Source organism: Danio aesculapii, chromosome 6 (genome assembly GCF_903798145.1).
Source record: "Danio aesculapii chromosome 6, fDanAes4.1, whole genome shotgun sequence".
Lineage (NCBI taxonomy): Eukaryota > Metazoa > Chordata > Actinopteri > Cypriniformes > Danionidae > Danio > Danio aesculapii.
Genome location: NC_079440.1, coordinates 10,707,748 through 10,730,762, shown reverse-complemented (window position 1 = coordinate 10,730,762; position 23,015 = coordinate 10,707,748). Strand labels below are relative to the sequence as shown.

Here is a 23,015-nt window from a genome sequence, read left to right as displayed (position 1 = left end):
GAGACACTGAACGCTTCAAGCGCATTGGGTGGATGTAGAAAACTTACTGAATTTTCTCGGAAACATATGGTAGGAGGGTCTCTGTTGTGCTCAGCTGAGAATAAAAGATTACACAGATATATAGCTTGTCTACGACCCGTAAGTGTTTATTCAGAGATTGGCGTTAAAAGGTCACCTGTAAACCAAACAAAACTAAACAAATCCAACCTGGTTAAGACATACCTGCCGACTGGGGCATAACAACTGGGGATCCCCCCCCCCCCCCCCCCCCCCCCCCCCTCACTTTTAGAGACAGACCATTTAGAAACAGGTGAGTAATAATTATATGAACATATGAACCCATACAGCCGCCTCCCCCCCCACTTTAAAATGTCCGCTACGCCCCTGCCTACCGACATTTCTCTCTGAATTTCAAACAGCCAATTACACAACACAGAGAGTCAGTTTGAGTCATTTCTAATGAGAGAGTCAGTGCAATCAAGGAGCTTAGAATGAGCTTACAAGAGGCGACACTGAATAGAACGTTCCATTGCAACAGCAGCGCCCAGCAACAGCCCCGCGATTCTGCTATTTTGGAGTGAAAGCGATCGGCTGTCCATTGGATCTCATTGCTGTCACGATGGCAAGCAGCTGCTTTGTTTTTTATTTATTTATTTAAAAAGCGCATTAAAGCTGAGATACAACCTGAAAGACGACAATTCAACACGTACTATGACAATCATCAGCACTTTTAATAGTTTATTTTACAGACTTATAATATGCTGTTGTTCTATTGGAATTTTCATTCCCAAATGGCCACCGTGTGACACTAGCAGCATCTAGTGGCTGTTTCCCAAACAACAACAGAGTGTCGCCTCTTGGTGATTCTATGCTATTTGGTGCAGTTCACTTCTCTGTTGAAGAATCAAGCCGCGGTCACACTGGACTTTTCTCCCCATAGACTTCTATTCATACGCACGTGAATGCGTCAGACCGGAAGCGCAAGCTCGTGCGTCAAGTTTCGCAGTTCGCTGCGGAGCAAAGATCAAGCTTGGTGAACTCCAACCTGCGAAATCGCAACATGTGACTGCGTAAGACCAATCGAAGATATTGCAGAAATTATGACCTCTCTGGACAGAAATTTTAAATATGGGCCAATCGCTCGCTTTTTTTAAATGTCTAATCATTTAGTTTAATCCTGCCCCTTTTCGCTGCACCGTACTACAGAATTTCACATGCTCACACACGACTGTGACCGCGGCATAAGAGATATTATCTGAAATATAAGGAATTTAAACCCATTTTCAGTTGCAGATAAATAAACACTGCTGGTGTAGAGAAAGTTTGAGAAGGCAACTTAAAACAAAAAATATTATAGAAATATAAATGCTTTATAAAAAAAGCTTTATATATAAAAACAAACTTGACATTTTGTTTTATTTAAAGGGCACCTATGGTAAAAAATCTACTTTTCAAGCTGTTTGGACAGACATATGTGCAGGTATGGTGTATAGACCGTCATATTGGGGTGATATAAGCACACCCAGTGCTTTTTTTTCAATTTAACAACATAAAAAACGGTGGACCAATTGGAGCTGTTTTCAGATCGACCGCAACTTTATGTAGGAGTGCGGTCCCCCCGCCCACCAATATTGATTGACAGGCGCATCATCATATCCTCAGTTTGTTGATTCACGTCCGCCATTTTCAGCGTGAGTCGAAGCGATATCACTAAAGGAACACCCTAGCTCTATTTTTAGATGCAAGGCTTATTGGGCTCATCACAAGATCAATATTCTCCACATTATCCCTCTAATCGGAATTATTGGTTGTATCTTTAGGTAGGTTTGCAAACATGTGTACTTTTCATTGAGTCTACCTTATACTTCAGCCGTTTGCATTTCTCGCGATCACAGAAGCTCCCTGTGATCTTAACTAGGTGCTGCTGTACCTGATGCAGCGCCATGCATTTTAGAATTCTAAACATAGGTTTCTATCAGGGTACACACAACGGCGCTTCAAGTCGGCTGCTGGGCACCGCGGACAGCCGCTGACTTGAAGCGCCGTTGTGTGTAACCTGATAAAAACTTATGTTTATAATTCTTATGCGTGGCGCGACGATTCGGGACACTTCATGTTTCTGCCGCGCCACAGAGAGTGTCTGGTGTTCCGTGTCGCGGCTTTGAGCAACGCATCCCGTGCCTCAGTCAAAGTTAATTCAGTGTGCGTGGTTATTAGTCTCGGTGTACAAGCTCGGTACTTGAAACTAGCACACAGTTAGCTGTAAAACTATACAAAGACACAAATGATTTTGTACTCTCTGCTTGGTCTGTGTATAAACCAGGCTTTACAATCTCTGATATGTTACCAATTACTGAAAAACTACACACAACATACATTTAGTCCTTATTTGGGTTCAAAAACAACACCCAATATATAGCCCACAGTAACCTCTTATCTGTATCTTTAATCTTCACCAGCACATGTAACCTCTTGTTAGATAGTAATTCCGTCATTCCAAGTTCATAATAGTCCAAAAGGTGATGATAACAGTTAAACATGGCAGTTTGTTCATGTTTAAGCTTGCTGAAAGAATCCTTTGCTCCCTTGTTTTTTTTTTATTCATGCTTTACTCTCGCATTTGTCCATTTCTGAAAGGATCGGGTGTCAGAAGCTCTTCAATAATCACAGGCACGTTATTATCATCAGCTCAAGAAGTTTGTTATTTCAAATATAGACGCGCGGCGAGCGCAGGCGAGAAAGTGAAACCGCTTGCTCTTTAGACGACCTTGTAAAAAACTACGGGGCACAGGGTAGATTCTGCTCATCTTGGATTTGTGGCTGTTCATTAGGACAACGACAAGGTTTGTTTGAGCTGGTTTTGACCATGGCTTGTTATTATATGTATATATTATTATGGTGTAGTCTCGGTTGTGTATTTAAAACATGGCTGTTTCTTTGTTTTCATTCTGGCTTGTTGCTTGAGCGAGTGACATATCTCTGTAAACCAATAGCATACAGTTGTGTGTCTAGCTCTGCCTTTTGTTGTGCTTGGTACCCTTTGTAAAGGGTACCCAAAAAGTGGTATGGTACAGTTCACTTTTAGGTATCTTTTGACAGTGGAAACATCCATAAAAACATACCAAACCGAACCATACCATACCATTCAGTGGAAACGGGCCATAAATTATTAGCAACAAAAGACAAAATGATGCTCGGGTCTTTGAAGTCTCTTCTGATGTGAAAATGTGCACTGTTGGTGTGCCTTCAGGGTTGGGAAACATTAAATGACTGTATTGTGCTTGGCCTGAGGAGTGTTTGTTGTTCACAGGCGGATAAGGCGACCGCTCGAGTCAAGCAGCTGAAGAGACAGTTGGAGGAGAGTGAGGAAGAGTCTCAGAGAATCACTGCGGCCCGCAGGAAACTGCAGCGAGAGCTGGACGAGGCCACCGAGACCAACGATGCCATGAGCCGTGAGGTCAATTCCCTCAAGAGCAAACTCAGGTACAGTATGTGAGCACTTAACCCAAGAGGTGATGTCTAGGGCCAGATTTACCAGCCGCAATGATAATTCAATGACCCATGTAAAAGAGAGTCACTTCGCATTCAATTTAATTTCAGTTAAGCCATATTGAATGAATTGTTTGAAGGAATAATTTTAATGAATATGCATTAAGACAGGTACTTAAAGAGATAGTTCACAAAAAATAAAACAATCCTCACCATTTACTCACACTGGAGTGTTCCTAAACTTTTGAGCTTCTTCTGTTGAACACAAAACAAGATATAGTTTAGTTTAAAGGTTTATTTTTATGAATGTATTTATTCTGACATGGTGTGGTGCTTCACACATAACAAGAATGACACACTTAAGACAGTAAATACCAACACTTAACATCAAGTACCCAAACAGACACTAAAGTAATAAATAATAGTAATGATAAAAAGATATGGTGAAGAATGTTGGATTAAAAAAAACTTCCATAGTAGGAACAGAATTCTATGGAGGTCAATGGCTACCTTTTTTTCCAAAATTTTTCAAACCATCTTCTTTTGTCTTTAACAGAAGAAAGGAACTCAAACAGGTTTGGAACAAGTGGAGGAAGAGTAAATTATGACCGGATTTTCATTTTTTTATGAACTATCCCTTTAAATAGGGTTTGTCAGGAAAATTACGGAAATTACCACCAAGTGCACGTTTAAAACCATAAGGAATCAAAAATGTTGTCTAATTTTCTGTTCTTATATATCAGTGAAATATTCTTAAAGCTGCTCTTGTACCCCTGTTAGGATGTCTTCAATTTGGACTAAGCAGTGACCTTAATTTAATTGTTGATCTTTAAATAGTATCGCTATTCTATTCATTTAGTACTGTAAATCTGGCCCTTAATACCCAGAAAGTGTTGAAATCCTTGGCCAGTAACTTCTAGACAGAGCTTTCAGCAAATTCTCAGCACTAGTTATAGTGCAGCCCAGATCTCTTCCTTTTATAAACTGCAAACCCAAGATTGTCTATCTCTGTTGCAGAGGCAATCCTGAACCCACACAGTGACTATCCAGGTACCTCTGTGCTCAAAAGTTTGACACAGAAGATGTACTCTTCACAAATCTTTCCTTTTACTTGCCACAATATATACTGTTTCTTGCCAGTGAGAGTGAAATATGGTTTATTACAATTTTGCAATGTTTTGTATAGCACACATGAGCTTAAGCAATAAATAATCTGTATTACTTTATCATTTACTCATCCTCGTGCCATTGCAAAACCCACAAGACTTTCAAAATAAGATTAATTATATGTTTTTAGGACAGCAGGACACTTTAGGTACCTAATTATATTATACAAGGAATTTAGAGTTAACTAAAATACTTAAAGTTAAAACAAAATGAAAATAGATAGCAAAAAACTAACCCGAAAATTTAATAAAATAGATAAAAACAACAATAGGATTTCAGTGATTGTATGTAAGTATATAATTAGTCTTTTTAATATTAAACAGCAGCCTATATTGGACCATATTTCCCTCTTCGCTCTTCAAGCATGGTTCAGTTTTCTGAACCAGCCTCGTTTAGCCTGTTTTCAGGTTTACAAATGAGGTTTTAACGCTGCCTTTAACCTCTTACAAACTTTAACTGATTCCTTTAACCTTAACAAACCTTAACTGATTAGTCTGATTCCACATTCTACTGTGAAGGATGCTTGTGACTTTATTCTGACATACCTATACAATACAACATTTTGCTATTTCTTTGTATTAGTCTAATGCAATGTTCAAATGGCAATGATTTATTTTATATTTTTATTTATAAATGTATATTTCAGTGAAGCATTGGATTGGATGTGAGCAGATCATGATCTGTTGTCTGCTGTGCTTCTTAGCTGTATGCTTCATGTCTCAAATTCTGAAATGTTACCATAATAATTTTCTTTTTTAGATAAATGTATATTTTTATTTGAAAATAATTAATATTAATATTTTTATATCTTTTTAATAACATTTATAAAAAAAGTACAGCTCTACGTATATAATACAGATATTATCCAAATTTGTCACACAGGACTCATCAGGAATAGTTCACTAAAACTCAACTAGTTGATCGGAAGATTTGGTAGTTCACTCTTTAATGGCGAGTTCACACTGCATGATTTTAGCTCTGATTTTTGCTCGCCGACTGGTTTTGTGAAATCACAGACAAAAACCCAAAATCAGAGGCAAATCGGTGCTCATTCACATGGGCAACGTTCACACAGTGTGAATAATCAAAAACGCAGAATCGCCAATGCCTGCGAAATATTTGGCATGCTAAATATCTAGACCTATCAGCGATTCAAAATTATGCTGTGTGAATTCTGACTGAATAAAGCATCAGCAATGATCAATAGCCAATGAGAGAGCAGGATACAGGTCAGTGGAGATTTCCGGGAGGAGTTATAGACCACAATATCAAAATAAACTAATAAAGTAAAATAAGTTTACAACAACTTAAAACAGAAACAAAGGAACATTTGCTTAATCAATCAAAATTATTTTTGACTTCCACCTATTTTTTTCTTTGCTCAACGCACAGTCCTTGTTCAATGCATCTCCCTAAACATTTCCTCCTCCAAATTTTTTTTCTTTTTGTCCTTCGGCTGTAAATCATTCAGTGTTCAGTGCACAAACCATTTGAATATCAGATTATTTAAGATATTTATTGCAGGGAACAATTTCCAGTCATGCACATGACCTTGAGTGATCTTATGTGCTCTTGTGAGCCAGACAGAGTAATCAGCAATTGATTTGTAGTCATACAGTGTGCATCCTCCTGTCGCAGATCTATCATGCAGTATGAACACAGCAGCAAATGAACACTTCTCTAGATAGTCATGCAGCATGAAAACAATGGCAATCCAACGATTACAAAAATCTTGCAGTGTGAACTCTGCCTAAGACTAGTTAAGTTTATGCTTCATTAATCACTCTTCAAGACAAGTCCACTGGAACTCAACTAGCTGGGTTACAGATTGGTAGAACGCTCTTTAAGACTAGTTCATTGGAGACTAGTACACTGGAACTCATCTAGCCGGGTTACAGATTGGTAGAACACTCTTCAAGACTAGTTAATTGGAGACTAGTACACTGGAATTCAACTAGCTGGGTTACAGATTGGTAGAACACTCTTCAAAACTAGTTCATCTGAGACTAGTACACTGGAACTCAACTAGCTGGGTTACAGCATGGTAGAACACTCTTCAAGACTAATTCATTGAAGACTAGTACACTGGAACTCAACTAGCTGGGTTACAGATTGGTAGAACACTCTTCAAGACTAGTTCATCTGAGACTAGTACACTGGAACTCAACTAGCTGGGTTACATATTGGTAGAACACTCTACAAGACTAGTTCATTGGAGTCTAGTACACTGGAACTCATCTAGCTGGGTTACAGATTGGTAGAACGCTCTTCAAGTCTAGTTCATTGGAGACTAGTACACTGAAACTCAAATAGCTGGGTTACAGATTGGTAGAACGCTCTTCAAGACTAGTTAATTGGAGACTAGTACACTGGAACTCATCTAGCTGGGTTACAGATTGGTAGAACGCTCTTCAAGTCTAGTTCATTGGAGACTAGTACACTGAAACTCAACTAACCGCGTTACAGATTGGTAGAACGCTCTTCAAGACTAGTTAATTGGAGACTAGTACACTGGAACTCAACTAGCTGGGTTACAGATTGTTAAAATACTCTTCAAGACTAGTTAATTGGAGACTAGTACACTGGAACTCAACTAGCTGAGTTACAGATTGGTAGAACACTCTTCAAAACTAGTTCATTGAAGACTAGTACACTGGAACTCAACTACCCGGGTTACAGATTGATAGAACACTCTTCTAGTTCATTGAAGACTAGTACACTGGCAGTCAACTAGCTGGGTTACAGAGATTGGTAGAACACTCTAAAATACTAGTTCACTTTTAGGACCAGCACTAAATTCTTGTATGGTTTGCAAACAGTTAGAGATAGTGAAAAGAGTTTCTTGGTTCACATTGGTTTGAGAAACTTCACATGTACACTCAAAAAACATCTTAGTGCTTGATAAAAACTATTTATTTAAAATCAGTAGAAACAACATAATTATTAAGCTTTTTTAGGCACAACTTAATTGTTTTATGTTCAAACCTCTTAAATTTGTAAAAACAATTAAGTTAAAGTAATTCCTTCAAGTTGACCCAACACAAATCGATTAAGTTATTAGTTTTACCAGTTTAAGTGGATTGAACATAAAACAATTAAGTTGTCCCAAATAATTCAAATAAATTGTGTTTTTTCAGCTCATTTTAAGTAAGTAGTTTAAACAAACAACATATGTCATTTTTAGTGTAAGGTCTAACACAGATGTACCAGGTACCAAGCAACCTAGAATGAAAGTCTGTCTATTTTTATGCTAAGATTTGTTGTGATATTTCAGGCGAGGCAATGAGACTTCATCCTTCAGCAGCACACCAAGACGCACTGGAGGAGGAGGCCGACGGGGAATCATAGACAGCTCGGACGCTGCAGAGGATGACGCCGACATGCAGAGCGATTACAACGGAACCAAATCCAATGAATAAACATCACCTTTCAAAAGACCTTCTCGTCAAACAACCATAGTCTACTCTTACATGGGTCATTATTTAGTTTATAATGTATTTGTTTGACCGCAACAAAGCACTGCTCTCTGACTAGGCATTTGGCCAGTCATGATTTTTATATTTTTATTACTTTATTAGCAGTAGTAGTTTTGTTAGTTCATTTATCACAACGCCAAGTTTTTACATCGATCGTTGTGGCTGCAGACCTTCTTATATTTCATCTTAACAAGTTTTTTGTTCATTAAAAACCTTCTTTTTAGATAAAAACCTGGTGTTTTCAAAATGTAGAGTTTACCTTCACTCAGATTTGAGGTAAAATATCTTCTTTGTTTTATTCTTTAATGTCTCAACTGCAGGTAAATGGCTGTTCACTGTTTTCTACTGCATAATTTTCCCGAGTATACTGCACTTTCTCATTTATTTGCTATATATTCCTGAAATACAGCTTGCACAAGCAACAAAATGGATTGTATGGAGCAATTCTGAAGGTCACAGATTTTTCTCTCAGTTACAGACAATGTGTCTTGGTGTCAAGTTTTTAGTTTTTAATTATTACTGTAGAGACACCAATATTTGAGGACGCTGAGATGAAGTGTATTGATATTTCAATGATATCAATGATGGTGTGTATCGTTCCTGAAAAGTAGTTATAAAATATAACATATTGAAATGTTACCTCTTTATCATACAGTCAGGTACCTTTGAAACATCTGTAGTTTTTATAGCATTTTATGTTCCCTCTGAATGTTTGCTTAAAGTATTTTCTTAAAAACGGTCAAATATTATGGTTATTATTCGCCTACAAATACTGAAATATTTGTAACAGATCTTTTAATATAGACTGCCTGTAAAAGAACTTTGAAAATATATATATAAAAATTTATTTTTCCAATAAGTTCACTTGGCGCAATTTAAAGTACATTGGGAATGCCAGGTCATTGGATTTATTCACTTCTATCTAGTTATTTGTGAAACCACATGCACATGAAATAAAGTCTGAAAAAAAATATTGCTTGTGTTTTTCTTCTGAATAATACTTGCATGCCGAAATGCTGTTTTAAATTGATCTGTTTGGTTACATATTTATTTTTAAATGTATGTCACACGTTTGAATGAAATGTGATTTAAAAGTGATGCAAAACTGCAAAACTGAAAAAAAATAATAATAATAAACAAATAAATAAAAAAACATGAGAATATTAACAAAAAGCCGAAATTCGTACATTACTACTAGTAATTTTGGCTAGCATAACACTCTTGTAATTTCAGCAGTAAATAGTACAGTATGCATATTTCTGAATTCATAGAATATGCTGAGCTTTTATACTGAATACCCACAGTGTCATGAATTCTTTTTAAAAATGCATATATTCAACTGCTAATTAACTCAAATATCTAATTAATAACTAAAATAACTGATCAGCTAATCACGACCAGTCTATGATCACGACAGCAACTCAGGGTTACAAGGTTGCCAAGTCCGCTGTTTCACCGCGGTATTTTGAACTTTTAACCACTTTCCGCATGTTATCTGTTTGATTACATCAATTATATGTACATGTTTGCGTTAAAATGTTTTACTCTACTAAATATTTATGATAATAATGCTATAAAGATGAGCTAGGATGTTAAAACAGAGTAAGCAAAAGGGATTAGGGACACTATTTTGATATGTGTGCTGCTGTTTTGTTTTCATTTCAAAGGTAACAGTGTCATATACTGTCCAGTTTTGTTGCTAAATTATTTTTTTATGAAAACAGAATGTTTGTGATTGCTAATATAACAGTGATTTTCAAAAATACAAGAATAAATAAGCATTTTACGTATTGCCGGTATTGGGATAATTTTGCTAATGGGCTAGTTTTGTTGCGAAAACCTGGCAACCCTGCGTCGTTAAGCACAGTCTGCTGAAGTGACCATCAAGCTATGACCTTTACCTCCCTCATTTCCAGTAACTCGGTACTCATCATTAAACAACAAACTGAACAGCAGAACTGTGAGTCCCTACCATTAAAAATCTATATAGTTCACTCCAGTTCACGAGGAAGACTGTATCACGTCAGATAGCCCTTATACGCAAATAACACATATATCGAACACATCCGAAACACCACAAAAATATGTTTGTCATGGTAGAATACGAAACCTGAAATAACGAATGGTAAATTGCAGAATTTGGACTGTCCCGCCTTCAGTGTTTCGCCATATGTTCATAGGCTAGCGTACATTCATATCAGACACTTTTAGAAGCAAATGGTAAGATTTAGTACTGATAATGACCCCAGGTGAATTATGGATTATGACCATGGCTGGAATATGCATAATAATGCAGAGCTCAGGTACGTACGCTATAAATCTTCTATTTAATTATATTCAAATTTACATGTCAATAATCAAATGACGCGTGTAAAATTTGTATTTGAAGACGGAACCTAATCAAATTCTATAGTAAATTGTATTTTTCAACCGTACTATGGTATAGTACAGTTTAATGAAATTGTTGTGGTAATTCTGTAGTTGTATACAACTATAGCAGCCTAGTATAAACAAATAACAAATATAGTTGTCTACAACTATATTTTTCCACACCACGGTGTATTGTAGTAAAAACTAAAGAACAGTATTTTTTACCGTTTATAAATTCACTTAAGTTAGTACTACAGTATGCTGTAGCATACATTACCAAATAGATGTAAATGCTATAATATACTGTCTCCGGCCACTTTATTAGGTACACCTTACTTGTACCGGATTCGACCCCCTTTTGCTTTCATAACTGCCTTAATCCTTCGTGGCATAAATTCATCAATGTACTGGAAATATTCCTCAGAGATTTTGGTCCATATTGACATGATCGCATCACGCGGTTGCTGCAGATTTGTCAGCAGCACATTCATGATGCAAATCTTCCATTCCACCACATCCCAAAGGTGCTCTATTGGATTGAGGTTCTGGAGACTGTGGAGGCCATTTGAGTACAGTGAACTCATTGTCATGTTCAAGAAACCAGTTTGAGATGATTCACGCTTTATGACATGATGCGTTATCCTGCTGGAAGTAGCTATCAGAATCAGTGTTGTAGCACACGGGCCCGCGACAAGGGGCCCAGCACGATAACCCCCCCAACTCCCCCCACTCCACCCCTCAGTACGTGTTTGCGCATCCTCCGGTCTAAAGTATAAAGTATGCGACCGTGACCCCTCCACCCCACGACTGAGCGTGATTTCCGTGACCGTCACCCTCCCCACCACACTCAGCGTGATTTCTGCCAGGGGCCCCCGTCACTAATCCGTGCAGGGGGGCCCCCGCATTTTGCACTATGCCACTGACCAGAATATGGGTACACTGTGGTCATAAAGAGATGGACATGGTCAGCAACAATACTGCTGTGGCGTTGACACGATGATTAAGTAGTTCTAATGGGCCCAAAGTGTGCCAAGAAAATACCACCACATCATTACACCACCAGCCTGAACCGTTGATTCAAGGCAGGATGGATTAGTGCTTTCATGTTGTTGATGCCAAATTCTGACCCTACCATCCGAATGTTGCAGCATAAATCGAGACTCATCAGACCAGGCATCGTTTTTCCAATCTTCTATTGTCCAATTTTGGTGAGCCTGTGTGAATTGTAGCCTCAGTTTCCTGTTCTTAGCTGACAGGAGTGGCACCCAGTGGGGTCTTCTGCTAATGTAGCCCATCCGCCTCAAGGTTCGACATGTTGTGCATTCAGAGATGCTCTTTTGGATACCTCGGTTGTAACGAGTGGTTATTTGAGTTACTGTTGCCTTTCTATCAGCTCGAACCAGTCTGGCCGTTCTCCTCTGACCTCTGGCATCAACAAGGCATTTGCATCCATAGAACCGCTGCTGACTGGATATTTTCTTTTTTTCGGACCATTCTCTGTAAACCCTAGAGAAGGTTGTGTGCAGGGGCGATTTTAGGATTTTCATTTCAGGGGGGCTCTGCTCCATATGAAAAAAAAAATAATAATAAAAATAAAAATGAAAAAAAAATATATATATATATATCCCTAATGTATTTATGAGTTAAAATTTAATAGTTATACACTTTGACTAATATGGTAGGGTTGTATGCTAAACTAGCAGTATTCCACTGTAATATATGTCTACATGTCAAAATGCATTGAGTTGAAATTGGCATTAACGTGCAGGTGTACCTAATAAAGTGGCCGGTGAGTGTATAATTAAGCTATAAAATGTTTACTATAGTCTGGCTCAAAAACTATAGCATTTACTATGAAATTGGTAATTATACTTTTGTTTTGTTTTTTGCTGTGAGAACATTTATCTCAATAGCTATTAATTAGCGCTGTTTAATTAAGCTGATGTACTTTGTCCAAACATACATTGCCCCAAATGACAATGTTTGAATAATTTACAAAAGATGAATTATTTTGTGACCATCTGAGGTTTTTATTAGCACCCCAGTTGTTGTTTCCAGTTGGTATATATTGGCATATGTTGAAATGACAATAAACATTTTCTCATGTTATAAGCAAATACGCTGCACTTGTGTGAGGGAAATATCATAGATTATGTTTTATCATTATTATAATAACAAGCTACACCTACAGGAGGATCCCAATGCCATTTAGTGGGATTTCATGATCTCTAAAAAGTAACACTTATGATAATTCAATATGAAGGCAGCATTAATACTTCAAATAATGTTGTTGGACATGAATATTGTGCTTTGATTATATTGAAATAATTCTATATTTATTTTACAGCTGTGCATCTGAGGAACATGGAGCACTTTATTACTGCTGTTGCACATTTAGAACATTTAAACCCACATCTGAGTTCACTGGCTTTAGTGTCGAATCTACGCCAGATTGCAGACCAAACTCACAATATCACTCACGGTTTTATGCGATCATCTAACAACGAAACTGAAACTCATCCGAAAATCAAAGAGCAGCTAAATATCGACTTCAATCTCTCTAATTTCTTCAGCCAAGCACTTCATCATTTTATAATAGATGCTTATGAAGAAAAGGGAGTTGTTCTGACTCCCGATGGCACAACGGTTGCCCTCGCTCCCCTACTTTTAGGTCTTGAATCTGGACTACGAGCAAAAAACGACAGTAACCAGCCTAATGGATTCTACCTACATCCACTGGCCAGGATGTTAGGCCTGTCATTTCTGAACTCAACTCCAACTGTGAAACTTGGTCCAGATGGTTGTTGGGACAGTGTATCCGCGCCTATGGTTTTTACTCTCTCCAGCAAGCCATCTTTGGTCACTGATGCTGTGGTTCATGGTGGTATGGATGGAGCCATACTTGGGAAGCACCTTTCTGTTGTTAATTGCTCTCAAATGAATGTAAGCACACTGCTGAGGAGTTACTACACAAGGACTGTGGAAGAGTTGGATGATGTTTTGGATTCTCATCTGAAAGGTCGATATCGCAGACAGAATTTTCAGAAGATCACAAGTTCTTCGATGCTTCAAGAGAAGGTAGCTGATGTACTATCTAGTCCAGGGGACGCTGAGGTGGAGAGTCTTATCGAAAAAGGAATCAAAGAATTTGTGCTACGTTATTTGGGTAAGTAAAGGTATGCAAAGTTGATCAAGTTCTGAACTGCTTTGCATATAATTTACCAACCCCTTGTCATCCAAGATATTTTTGTCTTCACAGTCATAAAGAAATGTATTTTGAGGAGAACATTTCAGGAATTTTGTTTATATAGTGAACTTTACACTGTTGAGGGTAACAGCATATGCTGGTTAGGTTGGTTTTGGCACATGGCTACTGGTTTAAGCTGATTCTTGCTGGCATAAAAAGTAACACTCCACTTTTTTGGATATAAAATAGGCTCATTTTACAAGTCCCGAAGAGTTAAACACAGTTGAGTTGACTACCATTTTTTAATCCACTTAGCCAATCTCCATGTTTGGCGGTAGGGCTGCATGATATTGGAAAAATCTGATACTCATTCATTCATTCATTTTCTTTTCGGCTTAGTCCCTTTATTAATCTGGGGTCACCACAGTGGAATGAACCGCCAACTTATCCAGCATATGTTTTACGCAGGAAATGCCCTTCCACCTGCAACCCATCACTGGGAAAAATCCATACACTCTCATTCACTCACACACACTACGAACAATTAGACATGAGTCGGTATGTTTCTGACGGTATGATAACCTTCAATAAAAATATCACAGTACCACGGTATTGTGATTACTGCTCCAAAATAAGTTCTTTTTAAATGTCTGTGTAACAAAACGACTTTCTCCCCCATTAAACACAGTATATTTTATTTTAAGAAACATTTTAAAATATTTCGGACCAGTAGCTTTTGACGTAGAGATTCCTGTTTTGCTGGAGAGACTGTTGCCCTAAACTAAATAAAAAAACTAAAAAACTAAATAAAACAGTGGTGAAAAACATACATATACAATTTAAGTCAGAATTATTAGCCCCTCTGTTTATTTTTTTCCCAATTTCTGTTTAACGGAGAGAAGATTTTTTTCAACACATTTCTAAGCATAATAGTTTTAATTACTCATTTCTAATAACATGACAGTACAGTAAATAATATTTTACTAGATATTTTTCAAGACACTTCTACACAGCTTAAAGTGACATTTAAAGGCTTAACTAGGTTAATTATGTTAACTATGCACATTAGAGTAGTTAGCCAAGTTATTGCATAATGATGGTGTGTTCTGTAGACTATCGAAAAACAATATTGCTTAAAGGGGATAATAATTTTGACCTTAAAATGGTTTTTAAAAAATTAAAAACTGCTTTTATTCTAGCCGAAATAAAACAAATAAGACTTTTTCTAGAAGAAAAAATATTATCAGACATACTGTGAAAATGTTTTTGCTCTGTCAAACATCATTTGGGAAATATTTAAAAAAGAAAGAATAATCAAAGGGGGACTAATAATTCTGACTTCAACTGTACCTTAGAAACGATATAACACAAAACTTTGGCGGTTTTCATCCCATGCCTATGGACAATTTAGCTTACCCAATTCACCTATACTGCATGTCTTTGGACTTGTGGGGGAAACCGGATAACCCGGACAAAACCCACGTGAACATGCAAACTCCACAAAGAAATGCCAACTGACCCAGCCGAGGCTTGAACCAGCGGCCTTCTTGATTTGAGGTGATTGTGCATTCGTTTTCTGCGATAAATATTGCAATGTAAAAAGATGATTTGAATAGTTCTATTTGGTGGTTTTCTGGTGAGTTCAACAGTAATTAGGTACAAAAATGTAAAAATCACAATGAAAAAACTTTTCTTCCTTTGCTTTGTTTTAGTCCAAATATCAAGATATTCTTAGATCAAGTAAAAATATTGTTTTGTTTTCACCTTAAGAAGAAATTTATATATTTTTTTGCCTTACAACAAGCTTAATTATCTGCCAGTGTGGTAAGTAAAATAATCTTGTTTTCGCTTTGAAATGTAGATATTTGGACGAGAAACAAGACAAAAACTCGTATTAGTTCTTTATAAATAATTATATTAATTAAATCTTTGTTACACCTCCAAACATCAGAATTTTTTGTGCTCAAATGTTCTAAACTCTCTTGAAATGCTCAGTCACAAGCCTTAAAAGCAGATGCAAACTCTACAAATCACATGTGTTCTGTGGCTCCTGGTCAACTATAATTCAGACTGAAAATTGCATATCTTGCGATGTGACTATTGCGATATCGATGCTGAAACAATATACTGTGCAGCCCTATTTAACGGGATCACTTTCAGATAAGCTTAGCAAATATCATTGAATCAGATTAGTCTATTAGCATTTCGCTCAAATTTAATTTTAATTAAAATAATTTTTTAATTTAATTTTAATTTAATTTAATTTTTAATTTAAAATAAATTTAATATTTTTTCCTTTTTTATTTCTAGAATGAGAGTATAGTTCCTATTCATATTGACCTGGAAAATCGTAAAAAAAAAAAAAAAAAAAAGTGATGCTAATGGTCTAATCCGATTTAATGAATTATGCTAAGCTAAGCTAAAAGTGCTCCTGCCACTGACTCTTAAATGACCAGCACATGATCAGCAAAAACTAGCAAGAACTTTCAAAATGCAGTTGCAGTGCGTAAGTTTGACACCCAGTAGTTAAACTAGGTATTGCACTCCTGGATCAAAGCACACGCAAATGCATGATTCCAGATTGACGTGAGTGTACCTGAATATCGAGCCTAAAGGCTGATTTGAACCGTTTTTTAACTAAAAGCACTGGCACACGATAGAAGAAATATTTTTTCATGCTAAAAGAAGTTTTTGTCCCAACCAACACCTGAAATTTCTATTTTAGAAACTGTTTCTATTTCTTACAGGTGAACAACAGGATAAACAATGATCACCTCAGGTACACACCATGTGCTTTATTCAGTGTTAAATGCTAATATTGTAAGTTTGAATGGCATTTTACATGACATTTATTGCCATACTACAGCAGATAGTTTCACCTCAGATCTTGAAAAAAAAATAAACTGTGTGAAATTGAACTTTAGAACTGTGACTCAGTGCAAGCCAATATACTAAACACATATCAACCATTCAGCATATACATATAATAATGTTATAGAAGTTTAATATGTATTAATTAGATATATAAACCTTAACATTCCTTCAGTGAGTGCAAATTCTGTAAACAGCCAAATTGCTTATCACTGCAATCTCGTCATGTAGTGTGTTGTAAGGACACGGGGTTACAATGTAACCTGCTCACCTAGTGTTTACAATCGTAATATTTATATTATTTGCTAATTATTAACCACCTCACGTCTCATTTCGGAGTCCACCAGAGGTCGCATTTCAGTTGCGGATGCATACTTTGAGAGCCTTCATGGCTGAATGAATCAAATAAAGGGTTTACCAGTAAGGCAACCCAGGGTGCTGAAATATAATTGGCTATAGTGGCAGTGGGCGGGTTAAAAGAACCAAAACAAAGACAGCGTTCCAACACCTAACAGACATTTTCAAAGCAGAATATCTGACTTCAACATTGTTTTTCATATAAACAAGAACGTTCACCTAAATATCTGCCAACAAATTATTGTATTTTTGTTTTAGAGTCAAAAACTTACTTAATTACTTTAAATGCAGATTGAAAGAGCTCTAAATGATCCCAGCTTAGAAAAAAAGAGTCTTACCTAGCGAAACTATCTGTCATTTTCTAAAAACGTATTTATTTTTTAAATGATGAATTGTTTTTTGCCAGTGGCGAAAGAAAGAGATGAATCCAAGAAAATGAATTTCTTGGATGATATTGGGGTGAGTGAATTATCTGTAAAGTTTTGTTCAGAAAGTTAACTAATCCTTTAAACCACCAAAAACCAAAATGACAAAGTTTTTTCCTTCAGATTGTCCGAGCATCATTCCTAGATGTATATGGGGTGCAGCGCCACCTCAGGTTCCTCTTGAACTCCTCTCTCCACCAATGTCATTTCTGTACATTCACCACACAGCGATACCCAGCAAACCCTGCCTGAACCTTCAGATGTGCTCCCAAAACATGAGGGCAATGCAGCGTTTCCATCAGAAGGATCGGGGCTGGTATGACATCGGCTACAGGTACTATCATCCTCTGGAGGATCTTGTCACAGATTAGATATAGTCTCTGTTCCGTATCAATGTACTGCAGTTTACAGTGTGAATTTTTTTGTATGCCAGGTTCAGACTATACTCTCAAAAAAAAAATTATGAGCAACCCAACACTGGGTCAAATATTCAATTCAATTCATCTTCATTTCTATAGCGCTTTTACAATGTAGATTGTGTAAAAGCAGCTTAAGGTTCTAGTAGGTTGTTGCTAGATCGGATATGGATGCGGTCGGAAGTTAACGAGATTTATTTATGAAATTTCCCATTTATTGTATTTTATTAACGCCTACCCCCACCCCAACCCTAAAACCCAACCGTCACAGTACTGTAAAAATTAATTATTGTTATACAGTGTCATAAAAAATGCTGCTATATTAATGTGCATATCGCACTTCCGGCGGGCCGCGTATCCGATCTAGACTTTACCGTTCTAGTAAATTGAAAATTAAACAGTTTTCTGAGTTAAAGTTCAGATTAGGGGCGTCACGGTGGTGCAGTAGGTAGCATGATCGCCTCACAGCAAGAAGGTCGCTGGTTCGTGCCCTTGCTGGGTCAGTTAGCATTTCTGTGGGGAGTTTGCATGTTCTCCCAGTGTTCGCATAGGTTTCCTCCATGTGCTCCGGTTTTCCCCCACAGTCCAAAGACATGCGCTACAGGTGAATTGAATTAACTAAATTGGCCGTAGTGCATAAGTGTGTGCGAAAGAGTGAGTGATGTTTCCCAGTGTTGGGTTGCAGCTGGAAGGGCATCCGCTGTGTAAAACATGTGCTGGATAAGTTGGTGGTTCATTCCGCTGTGGCGACCCCAGATTAATAAAGGGACTAAGCCATGAAGAAAATGAAGGAATGAATTAACATTATATATTTAACTTTTTAAGGAGGATACTTACTGTGTAATATGGAATTGTGCTTCTTCACTGTCAGTTCCAAATCTTCTTATAGCCTCATGAAATTGTTTTACTGTAGGAACATTTTGTTTACTATTTGATTGATATTGTAATTTGGACATTTTCCCCTATTTAATAGTTCTGAAATATTTCTATTTGGATGCTTCTATCTCAGTTAAAAATCCAAGAATCCATATAAGCAATCTTACATTTGCTTCATTTAAATCAAAAAGCGTTAGATGTACAAACCTCAGCAAGTTAAAATTAGATTTTTTTAATCTCTACTGGTTATTTTAGCTAAATGGTAAATGCAAGAATCAATCAAATTTGAGTAATCAATGATGACAGAGTAAAGCTGCGGTCACACTGAATTATTCCCATAGACTTCCATTCATATGCACACGGATGCGTCAGACCGGAAATGCAAGCTTGTGCATCAAGTTTCGCAGTTCGCTCCATTGCAAAGTTCATGCTTGGTGAACTCTGACCTGCGAAATCACATCACTTGACTGCATGACGCCAATCGAGGATCAAAACATGACCTCTCAGGACAGAAATTTATAATATGGACCAATCGATTGCTTTTTAAATGTCTAATCTTGATTAATCCCGCCCCTTTTTGCAGCATTGTACAACAGAATTTTGCAAGCTCAAACTCTAGTGTGACTCCAGCTTTACTGTTTATCTAGAGCAGGTCCTAAAATTGGTCCTGGAGTGCCGGTGTCCTGCAGATTTTTGCCTCAACCACAATTAAACACTCCTGGACCAGCTAATCAAGCACTTCCAGGCAGGTGTGCTGAGGCAAGTTGGATCTAAACTCTGCAGGAAACCGGTGTTCTCTCGATTTGTCCCACCTTGTCAGATTGTCCTACCTCCCATTTAAAAAGGAAGTAGCACATTTTGATGGCGCAATATGCTACCTATCAGATTTTGATGCCAGTAAAAAAAATGAATGTTGAATAGTGTGATATGAAGCTGTAATATCTCCCTAATCTATACCTAATCCCTAACCCCAACCTTAGAACCATTCAAATACAGTGCTGGTAGCAAAATCTGATGGGTAGGATAAAATGTCATGACACGAGTTTGGGCACCCCTGATCTAGAGCATTTAAAACAAAATTAGGTTACATTTCAGTTAATATGTTGCAAGGCAGTTCTAGAACAGTTATATACATAAAATGGCATATGCAACCCCTTTTTATTTGTTTATTTACTTATTTGTTATTAAGCTTTGTGCTTGGGTCTGATGGCTACATCTATGAAGGTCGGGGGTGGATGTCACAAGGGGCTCACACCAAAGGACGCAATAACGTTGGCTATGGTGTAGCTTTCATAGGGGATTATTCTGGTCGTTTACCTTCCACTCATGACATGGATCTGGTGCGCCATCATCTGGTCAAGTGTGGAGTGAACAACGGATTTTTGCAAGAGGATTTCACCATTCTCGGACACAGACAAGTAGTAGTAACCACCAGCTGCCCCGGAGATGCCCTGTACTCTGAGATCACAACCTGGAAGCACTATAAAGTACGTAGGATTCCACAGTCTTAAATGTATCGAACATATTTCAAAAATGCAGTTAAATGCTTGAAATACTTTTCATCTACAATGTAAATTAATATCTGTAAATGAGCAGTTTTCCATATTTTGTGATTCATATTTTTATTTAGTTTATTTATGCTTTTGGATTGCATTATGGGACATTGATCTTTCTTCCAACAACTTTGAAAAGTTAAAAAAGTGACATTTAATAAAATTTTGACTTTGTGTTATACACTATATGACAAAAGTCTTGTCGCCTATTCAAGCTTTAGGAACAACTAATAATAATTTGACTTCTAGTTGATCATTTGGTATCAGAAGTGGCTTATATGAAAGATAAAGGCCTCTAGATTACACTTATTTTATCTAAATAAAATATCATGCCTTGATTTATAATTATTTCATTAGGACAGTGAGGTCTAACTTTGCTTAGACAAAAGTCTTGTCACTTAACAGAAATAATGTACAGTATAGAATATAAAGTCATGATGCAGTGGAGTAAGAATTAATATTGTGTATGACTCCTATGAGCTTGGAGGACTGCATCCATACATCTCTGCAGTGACTCAAATAATTTAATAATGAAGTCATCTGAAATGGCAAAGAAAGCGTTCTTGCAGGACTCCCAGAGTTCATCAAGATTCTTTGGATTCATCTTCAATGCCTCCTCCTTCATCGTAACCCAGACATGCTCAATAATCTTCATATCTGGTGACTGGCTGGCCAATCCTGGAGCACCTTGACCTTCTTTGCTTTCAGAATCTTTGATGTGGAGGCTGAAGTATGAGAAGGAGCGCTATCCAGCTGAAGAATTTGCCCTCTCCTGTGGTTTGTAATGTAATGGGCAGCACAAATGTCTTGATACCTCAGGCTGTTGATGTTGCCATCCACTCTGCAGATCTCTCACACGCCCCCATACTGAATGTAACCCCAAACCATATTTTTTTCTTCACCAAACTTGACTGATTTCTGTGAGAATCTTGGCTCCATGTGGGCTCCAATAGGTCTTCTCCAGTATTTGTGATGATTGGAATGCATGTATTTGGGTTGATTCATCTGAAAAATCTACCGTCTGCCACTTTTCCTAATGATCAACTAGAAGTCAAGTTATTATTTGTTGCTTTTATAACTGGGATCGATGACAAGACTTTTGTCAGGTAGTGTATATTATGCTACAAAATCCTTGTAATGAACTGCCAGTACATTTTCTGTAATTTTACAGACTTCACACCAAGCAATTCTGGGTTTAATAGACATCTAATAGATGTCTAACATGGATGTTTTGGCTAAAACAAGGATAAATTTGGGCTGTCATTGAAAATATAATAAATGTCTAAGAATAGCCCAAAATTAGACCAATCAACAAATATACTGATTATACAGACTTCACATGTGTAGTATGTATTCATGTGTATTTGATGACTAGTCTAGTTTTGGGCTAGTATACTAGATTTTTACCCACAAACACATGCAGAGCCAAATATAGCCTTGTTTTAGCAAAGACGTCTTTATTTAGACATCTATTAGATATCTATTAGATATCTATTAGATATCTTTTAAACACAAAAAATGCTTGCTGGGTTAATTCTTTATATATTATTTCTTATACATTTCATTATTTCAAACTAGTAAAATGTCAATAAGAGTCGTTTTGTTAAACTTTGTGAGTTGAATTTTCAATATCAAAAGTCAACAGAGCAGAAATCAAGCTCCCATAATGCAGTTACCAACCGTATTTAAACAGTCAGAAAACGCTTGTGAACCACAAAAAACAGAAACTTACATAACAGATATTTTTTACAGTGTACATACTACATGCGAACTAAGAGTTTTTGTTTCTACTATGTTTCTTACAGGATAAGGATCCTTTGAAGTAACATTGGAGATATCACTGACACGTCATGGTTTATAGTGCAGGACTGGTACAATAACTAAGCCTTTTAATTGATCAGAAAATACATGAGGAATGATTGGTGGTAATTCAATATTATTCATTCATTCATTTTCCTTCAGCTTAGTTTTTAATTTACCAGGGGTAGCCACAGCGGAGTGAACCAATAATAATAATCAATTGTTCTGTTTATATAGTCACCACACCTAACGACTCTGTCTGATCTATGTTGATCCTGCAACATAATTTTTGTTCGAAAATGTAATCCATACCTTTTCCCTACCCCTAAACCCAACTATAACTGTTAATTATTCCCAAAATCAGAGGGGAATAATAGTTGAATAACAATCATGAAGTGCATAAACCGTAAGCCTAAACTTAACTGTAAACATATCCTTTAATGCTGATTGGAATGTTGTTCCACGATCGACATAGATGTATTCCAGGAACTTGTTCTACCTGGTTAAATCAGGCAAGATTTTGCTAATCTCATCCAAAGCCATTGTTTTGATTCTTGACTGTAAAACTCAAATGCAGTCAAGACCTTTAGCTGTGTGTTTATCTAAAAACATCTGCACACCTTAATCAGCCAATCAGAATCAGGCTCACAAACATTTCAATTCAACCCAGAACTGCAAGATCAATGGCATGAAACCAAACCAGACATCTTGGTTGAGAGTCTGAATGAGATTTACGAAACATTACTGTCCGTACGTGAGAATTACGTGTGCAAAAATAAACTGTGATCTCCAGTGTTACTTGTTTAATTTTTTTATACTACAGTTAGATTGAAAAAAAGGTTGACACGATTACTTCTAGTTCTTTTCTTTTTTTTACCACCACAGGAAGTGGTTTTTATAGCAGGCCCAAGAGTGAGAAAGGAAGTGTGCTGCTGTTGTGACAGGAAACGTAACAGTCACTGAACAAAACAAGCAGGTATTTAGGGTAAACCGTCAAACTTGTGCATCATTTATCAACTAAATCCAAT

The 23,015-nt window shown here is 37.0% G+C and overlaps 2 protein-coding genes across 5 annotated transcripts in view; both read left to right on the top strand.

Annotated features, from left to right (window-relative positions):
• Positions 1-9,105, top strand: part of myh11a (myosin, heavy chain 11a, smooth muscle) — a 98,910-nt gene extending 89,805 nt beyond the window's left edge. For 2 of the 3 annotated variants that reach the window (XM_056459504.1, XM_056459503.1), the window contains 2 exons: positions 3,311-3,483; positions 7,931-9,105. In XM_056459504.1, the coding sequence (XP_056315479.1) occupies positions 3,311-3,483; positions 7,931-8,075 (318 nt within the window). In that variant the 3' untranslated portion in view covers positions 8,076-9,105. Of the gene's footprint in view, positions 1-3,310; positions 3,484-4,506; positions 4,540-7,930 lie in introns of all 3 variants that reach the window. The other variant, XM_056459505.1, reaches the window with a different exon arrangement.
• A 964-nt stretch (positions 9,106-10,069) lies between these two features.
• pglyrp2 (peptidoglycan recognition protein 2) lies at positions 10,070-22,779 on the top strand. Of its 2 annotated transcripts, none has more exons than XM_056459502.1 (5): positions 10,070-10,435; positions 12,850-13,668; positions 17,571-17,676; positions 19,824-20,121; positions 21,993-22,779. In XM_056459502.1, exons 1-5 carry the CDS (start codon positions 10,372-10,374, stop codon positions 22,011-22,013), a joined length of 1,308 nt encoding a protein of 435 aa, XP_056315477.1. In that variant the 5' UTR covers positions 10,070-10,371; the 3' UTR covers positions 22,014-22,779. The 2 variants fall into 2 exon arrangements, with proteins under 2 accessions (XP_056315477.1, XP_056315475.1); XM_056459500.1 differs by having other exon boundaries at positions 17,466-17,676.
• The last annotated feature ends 236 nt before the right edge of the window (positions 22,780-23,015 follow it).